We start from the raw sequence: 12,441 nt of genomic DNA on the forward strand, positions 1-12,441 counted from the left end.
AGAATGGTTCTCCCCTGGGTCTTTGTTAGGGAGTGGTACACTACAGCTCTCTTGTCATCCCTGCACCTGTTTTAGGGGGACTGCACCATTTCAGCCATGAGAGTTTATGGACATTCCCGCATCCACTCTGTTTCTATTTTCTTGGATTCTCACTCTCACAGTCATAATGCGCCAGGTTGATTTACATTTACGCTCCCAAGAAAACCCCACTGTTTTCATCCTTTGCCAAGGCTTTTTTTTCCTGTCTCTGCTAAAACCTCCCTCTCTCTCACCCTGCCCCCACACCTCCGACCCCACTCCACCCAAACCAAAGCCTGCAATTCATCAGCAATGACAGGCTCTCAGAAACTCTCTCAGAGCCCGGACTTACTGGTGTAAACCAGATGTTGTCACTAAATCAATACCCACACAGACATCTTAGGCCAACAAGAGGTGTGAGTGTGTGTGTGTGTGTGTGTGTGTGTGTGAGATGCATTGGGAATAGAGGTAGATATCTCACACATGGAAGGCAGTTCCTGCATGTCCTCTCCGACACCTGCTCACTGTGTTGAACACACCATGACCGGTCAGAGTATACGGTACAGTAACACAGACAGAACACCATTATTACTTTAAAGCCCTCTAAACATATATAGTGAGTGACCCTGTCATGTTTAATCTCCTTCTGCACCTGTAGATATCCCTATATCATTATTTTACACCCAGTGAACCTGTATTAGTAACTCCATCTCTACAATCCCTGTACACCGGTTCAGGAAAACCCTTGGGTCGTGTTCATTTGGGCACAATGACAAAATGACAGAAAACAAGTGTGTTTTATTGGGCACATTCAGGTCGTACCTCACTAGATTCCTACATTTTCTTCTACTTTGTGCCTAATGAACATGGCCCAGGTCAGAGCAGCAAAGGGACAGCTGGACCTAATAGAGAGGGACAGAGGACAATACCATATAGACTGAAGAGGATGAGATGACATAGCAGGCTGGTTCTCTAGCAGTGTGTCAACAGAGCCAGGAGAGCCCTGGCATTCCATAGTGGCAGGTCGCAGTGTTGCCATGACGAATGGGCGCTCTAAGCAGTGGAGACAGGTCGGCTGAGACGTGGCGGCATTCTCCTTGCGGCGATAGGGGCGCTTTGCAAATATTTCCACTACTTGTGTGAGTGTGGCAAGGGTCAGACAGGAATATTATTATTATTTTTTTTTTAAGAAGCGAAAGGGAAAGAGAAAAGAGGAGTCAGCAGAACTTCCACTGGGCAGTCGCCACATCAACTTGGCGCTCAGGGTCACTCCGATGTGAGGGCTGTCACCTTGGCAACCGTCCAGTAGACACACGCAGGCAAGCAGTGTGTAAAACGGGGTGGGCGGCACAAAACGAGAGGTTCATGTAGTGGGACAGCATCTCAATGTCACCAGCTGTTCTATGCTCTCTGGCACACACTTTTCCTCTCCGAGGGGTCTTCAGTAGGGCATCTCACATTCTCTGACAGTCAGGGAGCATGTCTACTACATCTTTTGTTTGTCATATGATCACTACAACCATACCACATAAAAACCAGTGGTGTCAAGTGCTTAAATAAAAAATACTTTAAAGTACTAAAGTAGTGTTTTGGAGTATCTGTACTTTACTATTTATATTTTTGACTGGTACTTTACTACATTCCCAAAAGAATGTCTTACTTTTTACTCCACACATTTTCACTGACAACCAAAAGTACTAGTTACATTTTGAATGCGTAGGACAGGAAAATTGTCAAATTCATGCACTTATCAAGAGACTCACTAAACACAAATGCATCTTTTGTAAATAATGTGACCCTTGCGACACATACATTTTAAAAACAAGAAAATGGTGCTGTCTGCTTTGCTTAACACAAGGAATTTTTTATTATTTATACTTTTAATACTTAAGTATATTTAAAACCAAATACTTTTTACTCAAGTAGTATTTTACAGGCTGACTTCCACTTTTACTTGAGTAACTTTCTATTAAAAGGCATCTCCACTTTTACTCAAGTATGACAATTGGGTACTTTTTCCACCACTGCATAAAATAAATATATAAAATTTATGAAATAAACTAGATAAACACAGTGTACAAAACATTAAGAACAACTTCCTAATATTGATTTGCAGTGCTATAACTCAGTTCACCAAAAAACTATTAAACACAAAACTGAAAAGGGAAAAGTTTATCAACTGGCTTTTTATTGAGGGACATGCAACTGTTAGGGGGGAAAAGGGTCTATATACACAGCAGAGTTCAGATGGAAAAATGTTCAGTGGGACCTTGACAAGCCAGAGGGCACCAGCATTACACAAACTAGGTATCCTGACCCAAAGCATTGTGGGCCAGAACAGGACCTGGACCGCAGTCTTTCTTCAGCTCCTTGTTCCATATAGAAAATTCAAAAGAGGGGTCTTTGGGCCTGGTAGAGCTGCCTCTGGGGGAAGAGGAGAGGGAGGCTGGGTTGAGCCGATCTCAGCGATGCAGGACCCTTCAGCTCCATTCCTCACAGTGGACTCAAAAGGCACGGTCTTGTGTACACACACAGTCCTGGGCGTGCTCAGTCATACACACACTTAGATGGGCCAGTCTGCTCAGTCCGACTCGCTGTTGTCGTCCTCCACACCCTCTGGTGCCTCCTGCTCACCCCCCTCCTCGTCGCTCTCCTTGTCCCAGTCCTTCATGGAGGCTCCCATCATAAAGTCGTCTCTCAGCACGCTCCAGGCTGGCTTCTCTTCTGCCTCCCTGCCAGTCTATACACAAACAAAATATATCAGCTTTTTACAAAGATGGTACTTATTACCCATACATGATCCGTTTCTTATAGAATAGACCACCACTATAACTCCCAACTCCTAAGTCTCATAACAATAGTCTCCAAGAAAGTTTCACAAGATCCCACAGCCAACAGTGCCACCATGTGGACATCAAGGGAAACTACACTTCACAACAGGCCACTCCAGATAATATTTATTAAATTATTACATTAAATAAGCGGTTATGGTGGCAATTATTACAGACCTGCCCTATACAAGACGCATTTTTTAAATGTTAAAATCCCATGTCAATCACCAGAAAAATATCCTGGGTTTGGGTGTCTGAAAAATTTCCTAGACACAATAGATGGTAGTTTGATGCCAATCCCCAATCTAAACCCTTCAATCTCCAGTGCCAGCCCAGCTATAACACTGATCCTCTAACCCTGAAGCTGAGAGGCCCTGTTAGTATGTCAGACTGTCCCTATGGTGCTGCTCAGAGTATGACAGCAGCAATTTTCTCTCTATATTTATTAGAGGTTGGCCGATTAATTAGGGCTGATTTAAAGTTTTTATAACAATCGGCATTTGTGGACGCCGATTACATTGCATTCCATGAGTTCACTGCGTGGCAGGCTGACCACCTGTTACGCGAGTGCAGTAAGCCAAGGTAAGTTGCTAGCTAGCATTAAACTTATCTTAGAAAGAACAATCTTCATATAATCACTAGTTAACTACACATAGTTGATGATATTACTAGGTTAATTAGCCTGTCCTGTGTTGCATATAATCAATGCAGTGCCTGTTAATTTATCATCGAATCACAGCCTACTTCGCCAAACGGGTGATGTATTAACAAAAGTATATTGCTGAACAAAGCACAATCGTTGCACAAATGTGCCTAACCATAAACATCTTTTGCCTTTCTTAAAATCAATACACCGAAGTATATATATTTTTAAACCTGCATATTTAGTTAAAATAAATCCATGTTAGCAGGCAATATTAACTAGGGAAATTGTGTCACTTCTCTTGCGTTCCTTGCACGCAGAGTCAGGGTATATGCAACAATTTGGGCCGAGTGACTCGTTGCAAACTAATTTGCTAGAATTGTACATAATTATGACATTTTTTATTTTACCTTTATTTATACAGGTTTTTTCTCATTGAGATAACATCTCTTTTCCAAGAGAGACCTGGTCCAATAGCAGCAGGGGGAACAACGTTTCAGACAAAACAACTTACATACACTACCAGAACATTAAACAAAACTATAAACACACATACAGCACAACAATTACATATTACATTAAAACAAACATCTTGACCAAAAACAGCTGGCCTAATAACAATTACACTCTTCTATGATTATATACATCAATCAAGTGTTTAAACGATCAAGTGTTTTAAAATGTTCAGGAGAGAATTCCAGGACCACGGAGCTAAGTAACTAAAACTATTTCTACCATGAACATAAACTTGGCACATATTGCACTTTTACTTTCTTCTCCAACACTGTTTTTGCATTATTTAAACCAAATTGAACATGTTTCATTATTTATTTGAGGCTAAATAGATTTTATTGATGTATTATATTAAGTTAAAAATAAGTGTTCATTCAGTATTGTTGTAATTGCCATTATTACAAAAAAATTAAAATATCTACCGATTAATCGGTATCGGCTTTTTTGGGTCCTCCAATAAATCAGTATCAGCGTTGAAAAATCATAATCGGTCGACCTCTACTTTAATGTACTTGACAATGTTAAGGTATTTGACAACTTTTACTTCACTACAATACCTAAAGAAAATAATGTATTTTTTACTCCATTCATTTTCCCTGACACCGAAAAGTACTCATTATATTTTGAATTTTTTATTTATTATTTATTTATTTTACCTTTATTTAACCAGGTAGGCAAGTTGAGAACAAGTTCTCATTTACAATATGCTTAGCATATATATTTACAATATGCTTAGCAGGACAGAAAAATTGTCCAATTCACACACTTATCAAGAAAACATGCCTGGCCATCCCTACCGCCTAAGATCTGGCAGACTCACTAAAAACAAATGCTTAGTTTGTAAATTATGTGTGAGGGTTGGAGTGTGCCCCTGGCTATCCGTAAATGTAAAAATAAATACAATTATGCTGTCTGGTTTGTTTAATATAAGGAATTTGAAATTATTCATAGTTTCACTTTTATTTTTGATATTTAAGTACATTTAAAACCAAACACTAAGACTTTTACTCAAGTATTATTTTACTGGGTGACATTCACTTTTACTTTTTTATGAAGGCATCTTTACTTTTACTCAAGTATGACAATTAGGTACTTTTTCGACCACTGCATATTCGAACATTTGGATGTAGCCTACTGCTGTGTGCGCTTTGCTTATAATGTAAAAAATAAAAAAATTATTTAAAAAAGTTCATCTAAATTAAGCTAAACTTGATCTATTGCTTAAAAAAAATATTTAAAAAAATATGTGTAGTGGTTGTATGAATATGGGATCCATCGTCCTACAGCTGCCCCAGAGTCTGATTCAAATGTTGTTTTCCTCGCACAGAACGACAAGCTAACCAATAGATTAGGTTAACATTCCTACTATGGGGTATAGAACATTGACATAGGCGAGTGATATTGCTGTTTCTTTACTTGTCTTGTTGGCTGAGGAAAAGCAAATGTGGACAGTTTTTTTAACATCTTCAAAGTGCGCATCAGAATTTGATAAGAAGTGTGTCTGTCTTCACTTGTAGGCTACTTCAGAGCTGCTAGGCCTGTGAGAAGGACCCGACTAATAAGAATTGATATAGCTGAGAGAGCCATGTGAGTGAGGTGCATTGGTGCACAGCGACTGGCATCCGGGAGAATGGAATTATAAACTATTATATTCAGCACAACTACAACTGGCTGCAATTGACACTTTAGCTGCAATAAATCTTTAGGGGGGGGGGGGGGGGGGGGTGAATCTAGCACCTGCCTTAAGACCAACTCTGGGAAAACAACACATCAGTGGGAGAGAGAGGTATCGGGGATGAAACTCACCATCTGTCTCTCTGTCTTGGTGACAACCTCGCTGCCTCCCTCTGTGCCACGCAGCACGTTGATGAAGTCTTTCTTGGAGACAGAGGAGAGGAGCTTGGCCTTCTTCCTCTCCGAGCCGCCCGCCTCCTTCACCTTCTCATCCACCGTTTTCTGGTGTTTCCTCACAGCGTTGAACAGCTGTACTACCCCCCTGTGGAGAGGTACACACATCACACTGTCATTCTGGTAGAATTTAAAGCCAATTCACTGTAAGATTAATTGTAATATTTTGTGGCGCTTATATTTAGCACAAAATCATAAATGCATGGGATTTTTTCCTGATCTAATAATTTTGTTATCGCCATCCTCAAATGGCAGGCATTGTATCATCTTTAAGCGATATGCTGTTGAATTACACCTTTTGTTGTGTTACAGTGTGAATTCAAAATGGTTTAAAGGTGTTTTTTTCCCCACCCATCTACACACAAACCCCCATAATAAAATGGAAACAGGTTTAGAAATATTAACCAATTTTAAAAATAACCAATTTACATAAGCATTCACACCACTAAATCAATACATGTTAGAATCACCATCGGCAGCAATTACAGCTGTGAGTCTTTCTGGGTAAGTCTCTAAGAGCTTTGCACACGTGAATTGTACAACATTTGGCCATTATACTTTTCAAGATTCATCAAGCTCTGTCAAGTTGGTTGTTGATCATTACTAGACAACCATTTCCAGGTCTTGACATAGATCTTCAAGAGATTTAAGCTGAAACTAACTCGGCCATTCAGGAACATTCACTGTCTTCTTGGTAAGCAACTCCAGTGTATTTGGTCAGATTATTGTCCTGCTGAAAGGTGAATTCATCTCCCAGTGTCTGGTGGAAAGGATTTTGCCTGTGCTTGGCTCCATTCTTGTTTAGTTTCTCTATGCTTGAAAATATGGCGCATGGTACTCAGTAATGTGTTGTATTCAGGACAAAAAGTTAATTGCATTTTTTGCAGTATTACTTTCGTGTGTTGTTGCAAACAGGGTGCATGTTCAGGAATAGTTGTATACTGTACAGGCTTCCTTTTCACTCTGTCAATTAGGTTAGTATTGTGGAGTAGCTACAAAATTGTTGATCCATCCTCAGTTTTCTACTATCACAGCCATTAAACTAACCGTTTTAAAGTCACCATTTTAAAGAGAAATCCCTGAGACGTTTCCTTCCTCTCTGGCAACTGAGTTAGGAAGGACTCCTGTATCTTTGTTGTGACTTGGTGTGTTGATACACCTTCCAAAGGGATATTAAATGTCTGCTTAGATTGTTTTTTTTTGTATAACTTAAAGATAATTGTATGCATGCGGTACAGAGATGCAGTAGTCATTAAAAAATTATGTTAAGCACTATTATGGCAGAGTGAGCTTATGCAAGTTATCATGCGACTCCTTACAACAATGGGGTTGAATACAGTACATTCAGAAACTATTCAGACCCCTAGACCTTTTCCATGTTATGTTACAGCCTTACTCAAAAATGTATAAAATTAAAATCCCTCAATCTACACACAACACCCCATAATGACAAAGCAAAAACACCTTATTTACTTAAGTATTCAGACCCATTGCTATGAGACTAGAAATTGAGCTCAGGTGCATCCTGTTTCCATTGATCACCTTTGAGATGTTTCTACAAATTGATTGGAGTCCGCCTGTGGTAAATTCAATTAATTAGACATGATTCTGACAGTGCATGTCAGAGCAAAAACCAAGCCATGAGGTCAAAGGAATTGTCTGTAGAGCTCCGAGACAAGATTGTGTTGAGGCACAAATCTGGGGAAGGGTACCAAAACATTTCTGTAGAATTCAAGGTCCAAAAACAGTGGCCTCCATCATTCTTAAATGGAATAAGTTTGGAATAACCAAGACTCTTCCTAGAGCTGGCCGCCAGGCCAAACCGAGCAATTGGAGGAGAAGGGCCTTGGTCAGGAAGGTGACCAAGAACCCGGTGGTCACTCTGGCAGAGCTCCAGACTTCCTCTGTAGAGATGAGAGAACATTCCAGAAGGACAACCATCTCTGCAGCACTCCACCAATCAGGCCTTTATGGTAGACTGGCCAGACAGAAAGACATTCCTCAGTAAAAAGGCACATGATAGCCCACTTGGAACACCTAAAGGACTCTCAGACCATGAGAAACAAGATTCACTGGTCTGATGAAAACAAGATTCAACACTTTGGCCTGAATGCCAAGTGTCATGTCTGGAGGAAACCTGGCACCATCTCTACAGTGAAGCATGGTGGGGGCAGCATCATGTGTGGGGATGTTTTTCAGCAGCAGGGACTGGGAGACTAGTCAGGATTGAGAGAAAGATGAAGGGAGCAAAGTACAGAGAGATCCTTGATGAAAACATGCACCAGAGTGCTCAGGACCTCTGACTAAGGCGAAGGTTCATCTTCCAACAGGACAACGACCCTAAGCACACAGCCAAGACAATGCAGGAGTGGCTTTGGGACATGTCTCTCTGAATGTCCTTAAGTGGCCCAGCCAGATCGGGCTTGAACCCGATGGAACATCTCTGGAGTGACTTCAAAATATCTGTGCAGCAACGTTCCTCATCTAACCTGAAGGAGCTTGAGAGGATCTGCAGAGAAGAATGGGAGAAACTCCCCAAATATAGGCATGGCTAAGCTTGTAGCATCATACCCAAGAAGACTCAAGGCTGTAATTGCATCAACAAAGTACTGAATACTTATGTAAATAAGGTATGTGTTTTACTTTTAATACTTTTGCAAAAAAATCTAAACTTTTTTTTCTGTCATTATGGGGTGTTGTGTGTAGATTGAGGGGGGTAAAAACAATGAAATCAATAATAGAATGAGGCTGAAAAGTAACAAAATGTGGGAAAAGTCAAGGTGTCTGAATACTTTCCGAATGCACTGTACTTATTGATCCAAGACATTTCAGCTTTTCATTCATTTGTAAAAAACAAAACAAAAAAACAACATAATTCCACTTTGACATTATTGTGTGCAGGCCAGTGACCAAAAATAGAAATTGAATCCATTTTAAAATCAGGCTTTAACACGACAACATTTGGAAAAAGTCACATGGTGTGAATACTTTCTGAAGGCACTGTAGGTTTGTAAGCGGCACACGTGTGTTTGTACCTGGTAGCAACTCTCTGCAGGTTCCTCTCATTCTCTCTGTCTTTTACAACGTCTGGTTTCTCTCGACACATCATCTCCCAAGCTCGCCTTTTATCAGTCTGACGGCCAGGGGAAAAAAAGTTATTAAGCATGTACATACAGGCAAGCTGTACTGAATAAATGCCATGGGTGCAATTTAACGCCAGGTGAACTGGTCTAAGGACATTTCTGTTATCAGGCTATCATCTAATTTCAATAACCAGTTTAATACCTGTGTTCATTAAAGTGAGAAATTGACACAGGTACAGACACACAAACATGTACAGACATGAAAATAAACAGTACCTGTTTCTTCCTCTCCAGACTCTCCTTCTTCTCCTTCTCCTTCATCTTGTCCAGCTCTTTGTTCTTCAGCAGGATGCTGGGTTTGCTCGCTGGCGTTTTCTTCTGCAGAATCTTGGCCATGGCCTCCGCCCATCCAGCATTGGGGTTGGTGTCTACATCATCTGCTTCTCTGTTGCCTTCACCCTCTTCTTTCTCTCCTTCGCTCCCTCCATACTTAGCCTGCTCCCCATCACTCTCTCCATCTTCTTCTCCGTCATCGCTCCCTCCATCCTCTGACCCCTCTCCATCGCTCCCTCCATCCTCTGACCCCCCGCCATCGCTCCCTCTGTCAGAATCATCACTCTCAGCACTGTGGTCCTCCTGGGGCTCAGAATCCTCTTCTGATGTGTGAAAATAAGGCATTTATCATATTGACTTATACAAATAATAGCGAGGCTTAAATAGGTTGCAAATTCAAAACAATTTAGCTCTGTCATTTCAGATCTAGCTTAACCCAGCAGACAGTTAATTAACACCTAATGTTAGCATTGTTCATGCTTCTCTATAAACACTAGCTACAATCTAAGGCTGGGCATTAAGTATTAATTCGATCAAATGTTTAGCTTACACAGACAGCTTGCTAACCAATTATCTAAGTTAGCTCCCTAAACTAGTCAAGTTACGTCACATAGGCTAGCTACTTTTTAGGTTTTGGTTTATTATTTCACTTTATTAACTAGGCAAGTCAGTTAAGAACAAATTCTTATTTACAATGGCGGCCTACACCGGCCAAACCAGGAAGACGCTGGGCCAACCTATGGGACTCTCAATCACGGCCGGTTGTGATACAGCCTGGATTCGAACCAGGGTGTCTGTGACGAATCAAGCAATGAGATGCAATGCCTTAGACCGCTGCGCCACTCGGGAGCCCCCCCAAAACGGGGACCTTTCGCGTGTAAAGCGAACGTTAATGCCATTTGATATTTCAAATGCAGAGCGAAGACGAATAAAAGCAAGTACCATAGTTAGCTAGTACGTTGATCTGCCTACTTAAGACTCCACAGGGTTTAATGTAACTTTTTAGATACATAACGTACAGCCATAGATTATCTGATCATGCTAGAGTGCCAATGCTATAGCTAGCCTAGCTACCAGGCTTGAGTCCAGTCTATTGAGTCTGGGAGAGACCATCGATACAAGGTTAATCATCTAGCTAGCTGCCTATACTTATTTTGAACAATTCTAAGAAAAACGATTAAAGCTTACCTAATATCACAGCTGAGTTCTCCACATGTGCCTTTTCCACAGATGCCATTATTGTGCAGCACTGAAACCATTCCGTGAACAACGTTCCGTGATGTTTAGTTCCGTATAAAAAGTTCCAACTTGACTTGACTGTAGTCCAAAGGCCGGCAGATGGCGATATTGAGCCGTTTCATCTTACCATCCAAATGGACTGCATGCAGCCAGCTATACACTTGTATCCCCTGTGGACCGGTTCATACGTAAGACATTCTCCATTCAGGCTACGAAGGTGTCGATTTCCTCCTTAACTCGATTTAATGGTGAGAAGGCAGGATTTTTTGGGGGGAAATATATGTACTTTCTTTATGAAACCACCATCATGCTTGGCTAATGGATAGGAATGCTCGACCCAGATGTTGCGTATCGCGCTCAGCGATTTGGTCCAGTACGGACCGACAAAATTTGGTCTTGTTAAGTGCTGGAGCTCATTAAAAAAAAAAAAAATGTGCTTTGCAAGTGTTAATTTTTACATTTACATTTGTCATGTAGCAGATGTTTTTTTTTATCCAGAGCGATTTACAGTCAGTGCATTAAACTAAGTTGCTATAGCTAGCCGACCTACCTACCTACCATTAGCCACTCTAGCATGGTGGTGGAAAATGGTGTTTCACAAACAGTATGCAGCCTGAATGGAGAATGTTTTATGTACGAACTAGGGATATGAGTGTATAGCTGGCTGTATGCGTACCCTAATATCGCCATCTGCCGACCTTTAGGCAAACTTGACTGAAGATTATTACTGGCTAATTTAACTTTAACATTTGTACTATACAAAAAACACTGCCTGCAAGCCACCCCGAGGGTCCTTGACTGCTCCAAACATGCACGCACGCACGCACACACACACACATGCAATTTTGTCAAGTATATTGCGGTGGCAGGTAGCCTAGTGGTTATAGTGTTGGACTAGTAACCGAAAGGTTGCAAGATTGAATCCCCGAGTTGACAAAGTAAAAATCTGTTGTTCTATCCCTGAACATAAGAATGTGTTCTTAACTGACTTGCCTAGTGAAATAAATATTGCACAATCCAGATGTGCACAGCTCTTTGGGATTTAGGCAAAAAGACTCACAGCTATAATGGCTGCTAAAGGTGTCTCTAACATGTACTTGAAAATGTTTCCGCTTGGAATATTTTGTGAAGATCATGAAAAGAAAAATCTAAATTAAATCAATTTGAATCCACTTTGTAACACAATGAAATGTGAAAAAGGGGGTTAATACCTATGGGCACTGAAGGCTAATACCCTACACATATATTATGTGTTGTACTTTGTTAAACCGGTGGACTCTGTGAATATGTGAGAATATGTATATAGAACTATAACCACAGATGTTGCTTGGTTCAGATTTGGCCCAAACATAGATCTGTCTAGGGTTGGTTCCGATTTGGTCTAACCCGAAAAAAAATTGGTCTCGTTTAGGGATGGAGCTGATTTAAAAAAATAAACAGAGTGCTTTGCAAGTGTTCATTTTTGTATTTACATTTTGGTCATTTTAGCAGACGCTTTTATCCAGAGCAATTTACAGTCAGTAAATTGGATCTAGGTGTGACTGTTGGCATGAGTGTCATTTAATGTTTGTGTTCTCATGCCACTTACCTGAGGTCCTCCTGTGTGTTTCAGTCTCTATGATTGCTTTGTTACTCTGCGACCAATCTCGAATCATATCCTGTAGTCGTGTAAAGTGGAGTTCCTCCTCCACCAATCCCTCAGGGTTGCAATGTTAAATGTCGAACTACATCCTCTTATAAGCGGAGGTGAACTGACAAGACAGTGGACCAGCAGCTATCAGTATGTAACCTGACACCACTGGAAGTCTTGATGGTATTTGTCTGGAACAAAAAAGAAGTTGATCATTCAAATTGAAAACTTTATTGAACTATT

At 40.8% G+C, this 12,441-nt stretch overlaps 1 protein-coding gene across 1 annotated transcript; it reads right to left on the reverse strand.

The window, feature by feature from the left end:
- Window positions 1-2,185: 2,185 nt before the first annotated feature.
- On the reverse strand, window positions 2,186-10,628 carry LOC109864867 (RRP15-like protein). The gene is made up of 5 exons (XM_020452891.2): window positions 10,518-10,628; window positions 9,273-9,652; window positions 8,949-9,046; window positions 5,812-6,001; window positions 2,186-2,758 (listed from the first exon to the last, which is right to left on the reverse strand). Exons 1-5 carry the CDS (start codon window positions 10,564-10,566, stop codon window positions 2,600-2,602), a joined length of 876 nt encoding a protein of 291 aa, XP_020308480.1. The 5' UTR covers window positions 10,567-10,628; the 3' UTR covers window positions 2,186-2,599.
- Window positions 10,629-12,441: the final 1,813 nt, after the last annotated feature.

This window comes from Oncorhynchus kisutch, linkage group LG2, assembly GCF_002021735.2.
Source record: "Oncorhynchus kisutch isolate 150728-3 linkage group LG2, Okis_V2, whole genome shotgun sequence".
NCBI lineage: Eukaryota > Metazoa > Chordata > Actinopteri > Salmoniformes > Salmonidae > Oncorhynchus > Oncorhynchus kisutch.

Coding starts and splice junctions, on each gene's coding strand:
- LOC109864867 (XM_020452891.2), bottom strand. CDS start 10,566: ATGGCATCTGTGGAAAAGGCACATGTGGAGAACTCAGCTGTGATATTA. Junction 9,047..9,272: donor GTCTGGAGAGGAAGAAACAG/GTACTGTTTATT, acceptor CCTGGCCGTCAG/ACTGATAAAAGGCGAGCTTG. Junction 6,002..8,948: donor CTGCAGAGAGTTGCTACCAG/GTACAAACACAC, acceptor ACCTCTCCACAG/GGGGGTAGTACAGCTGTTCA.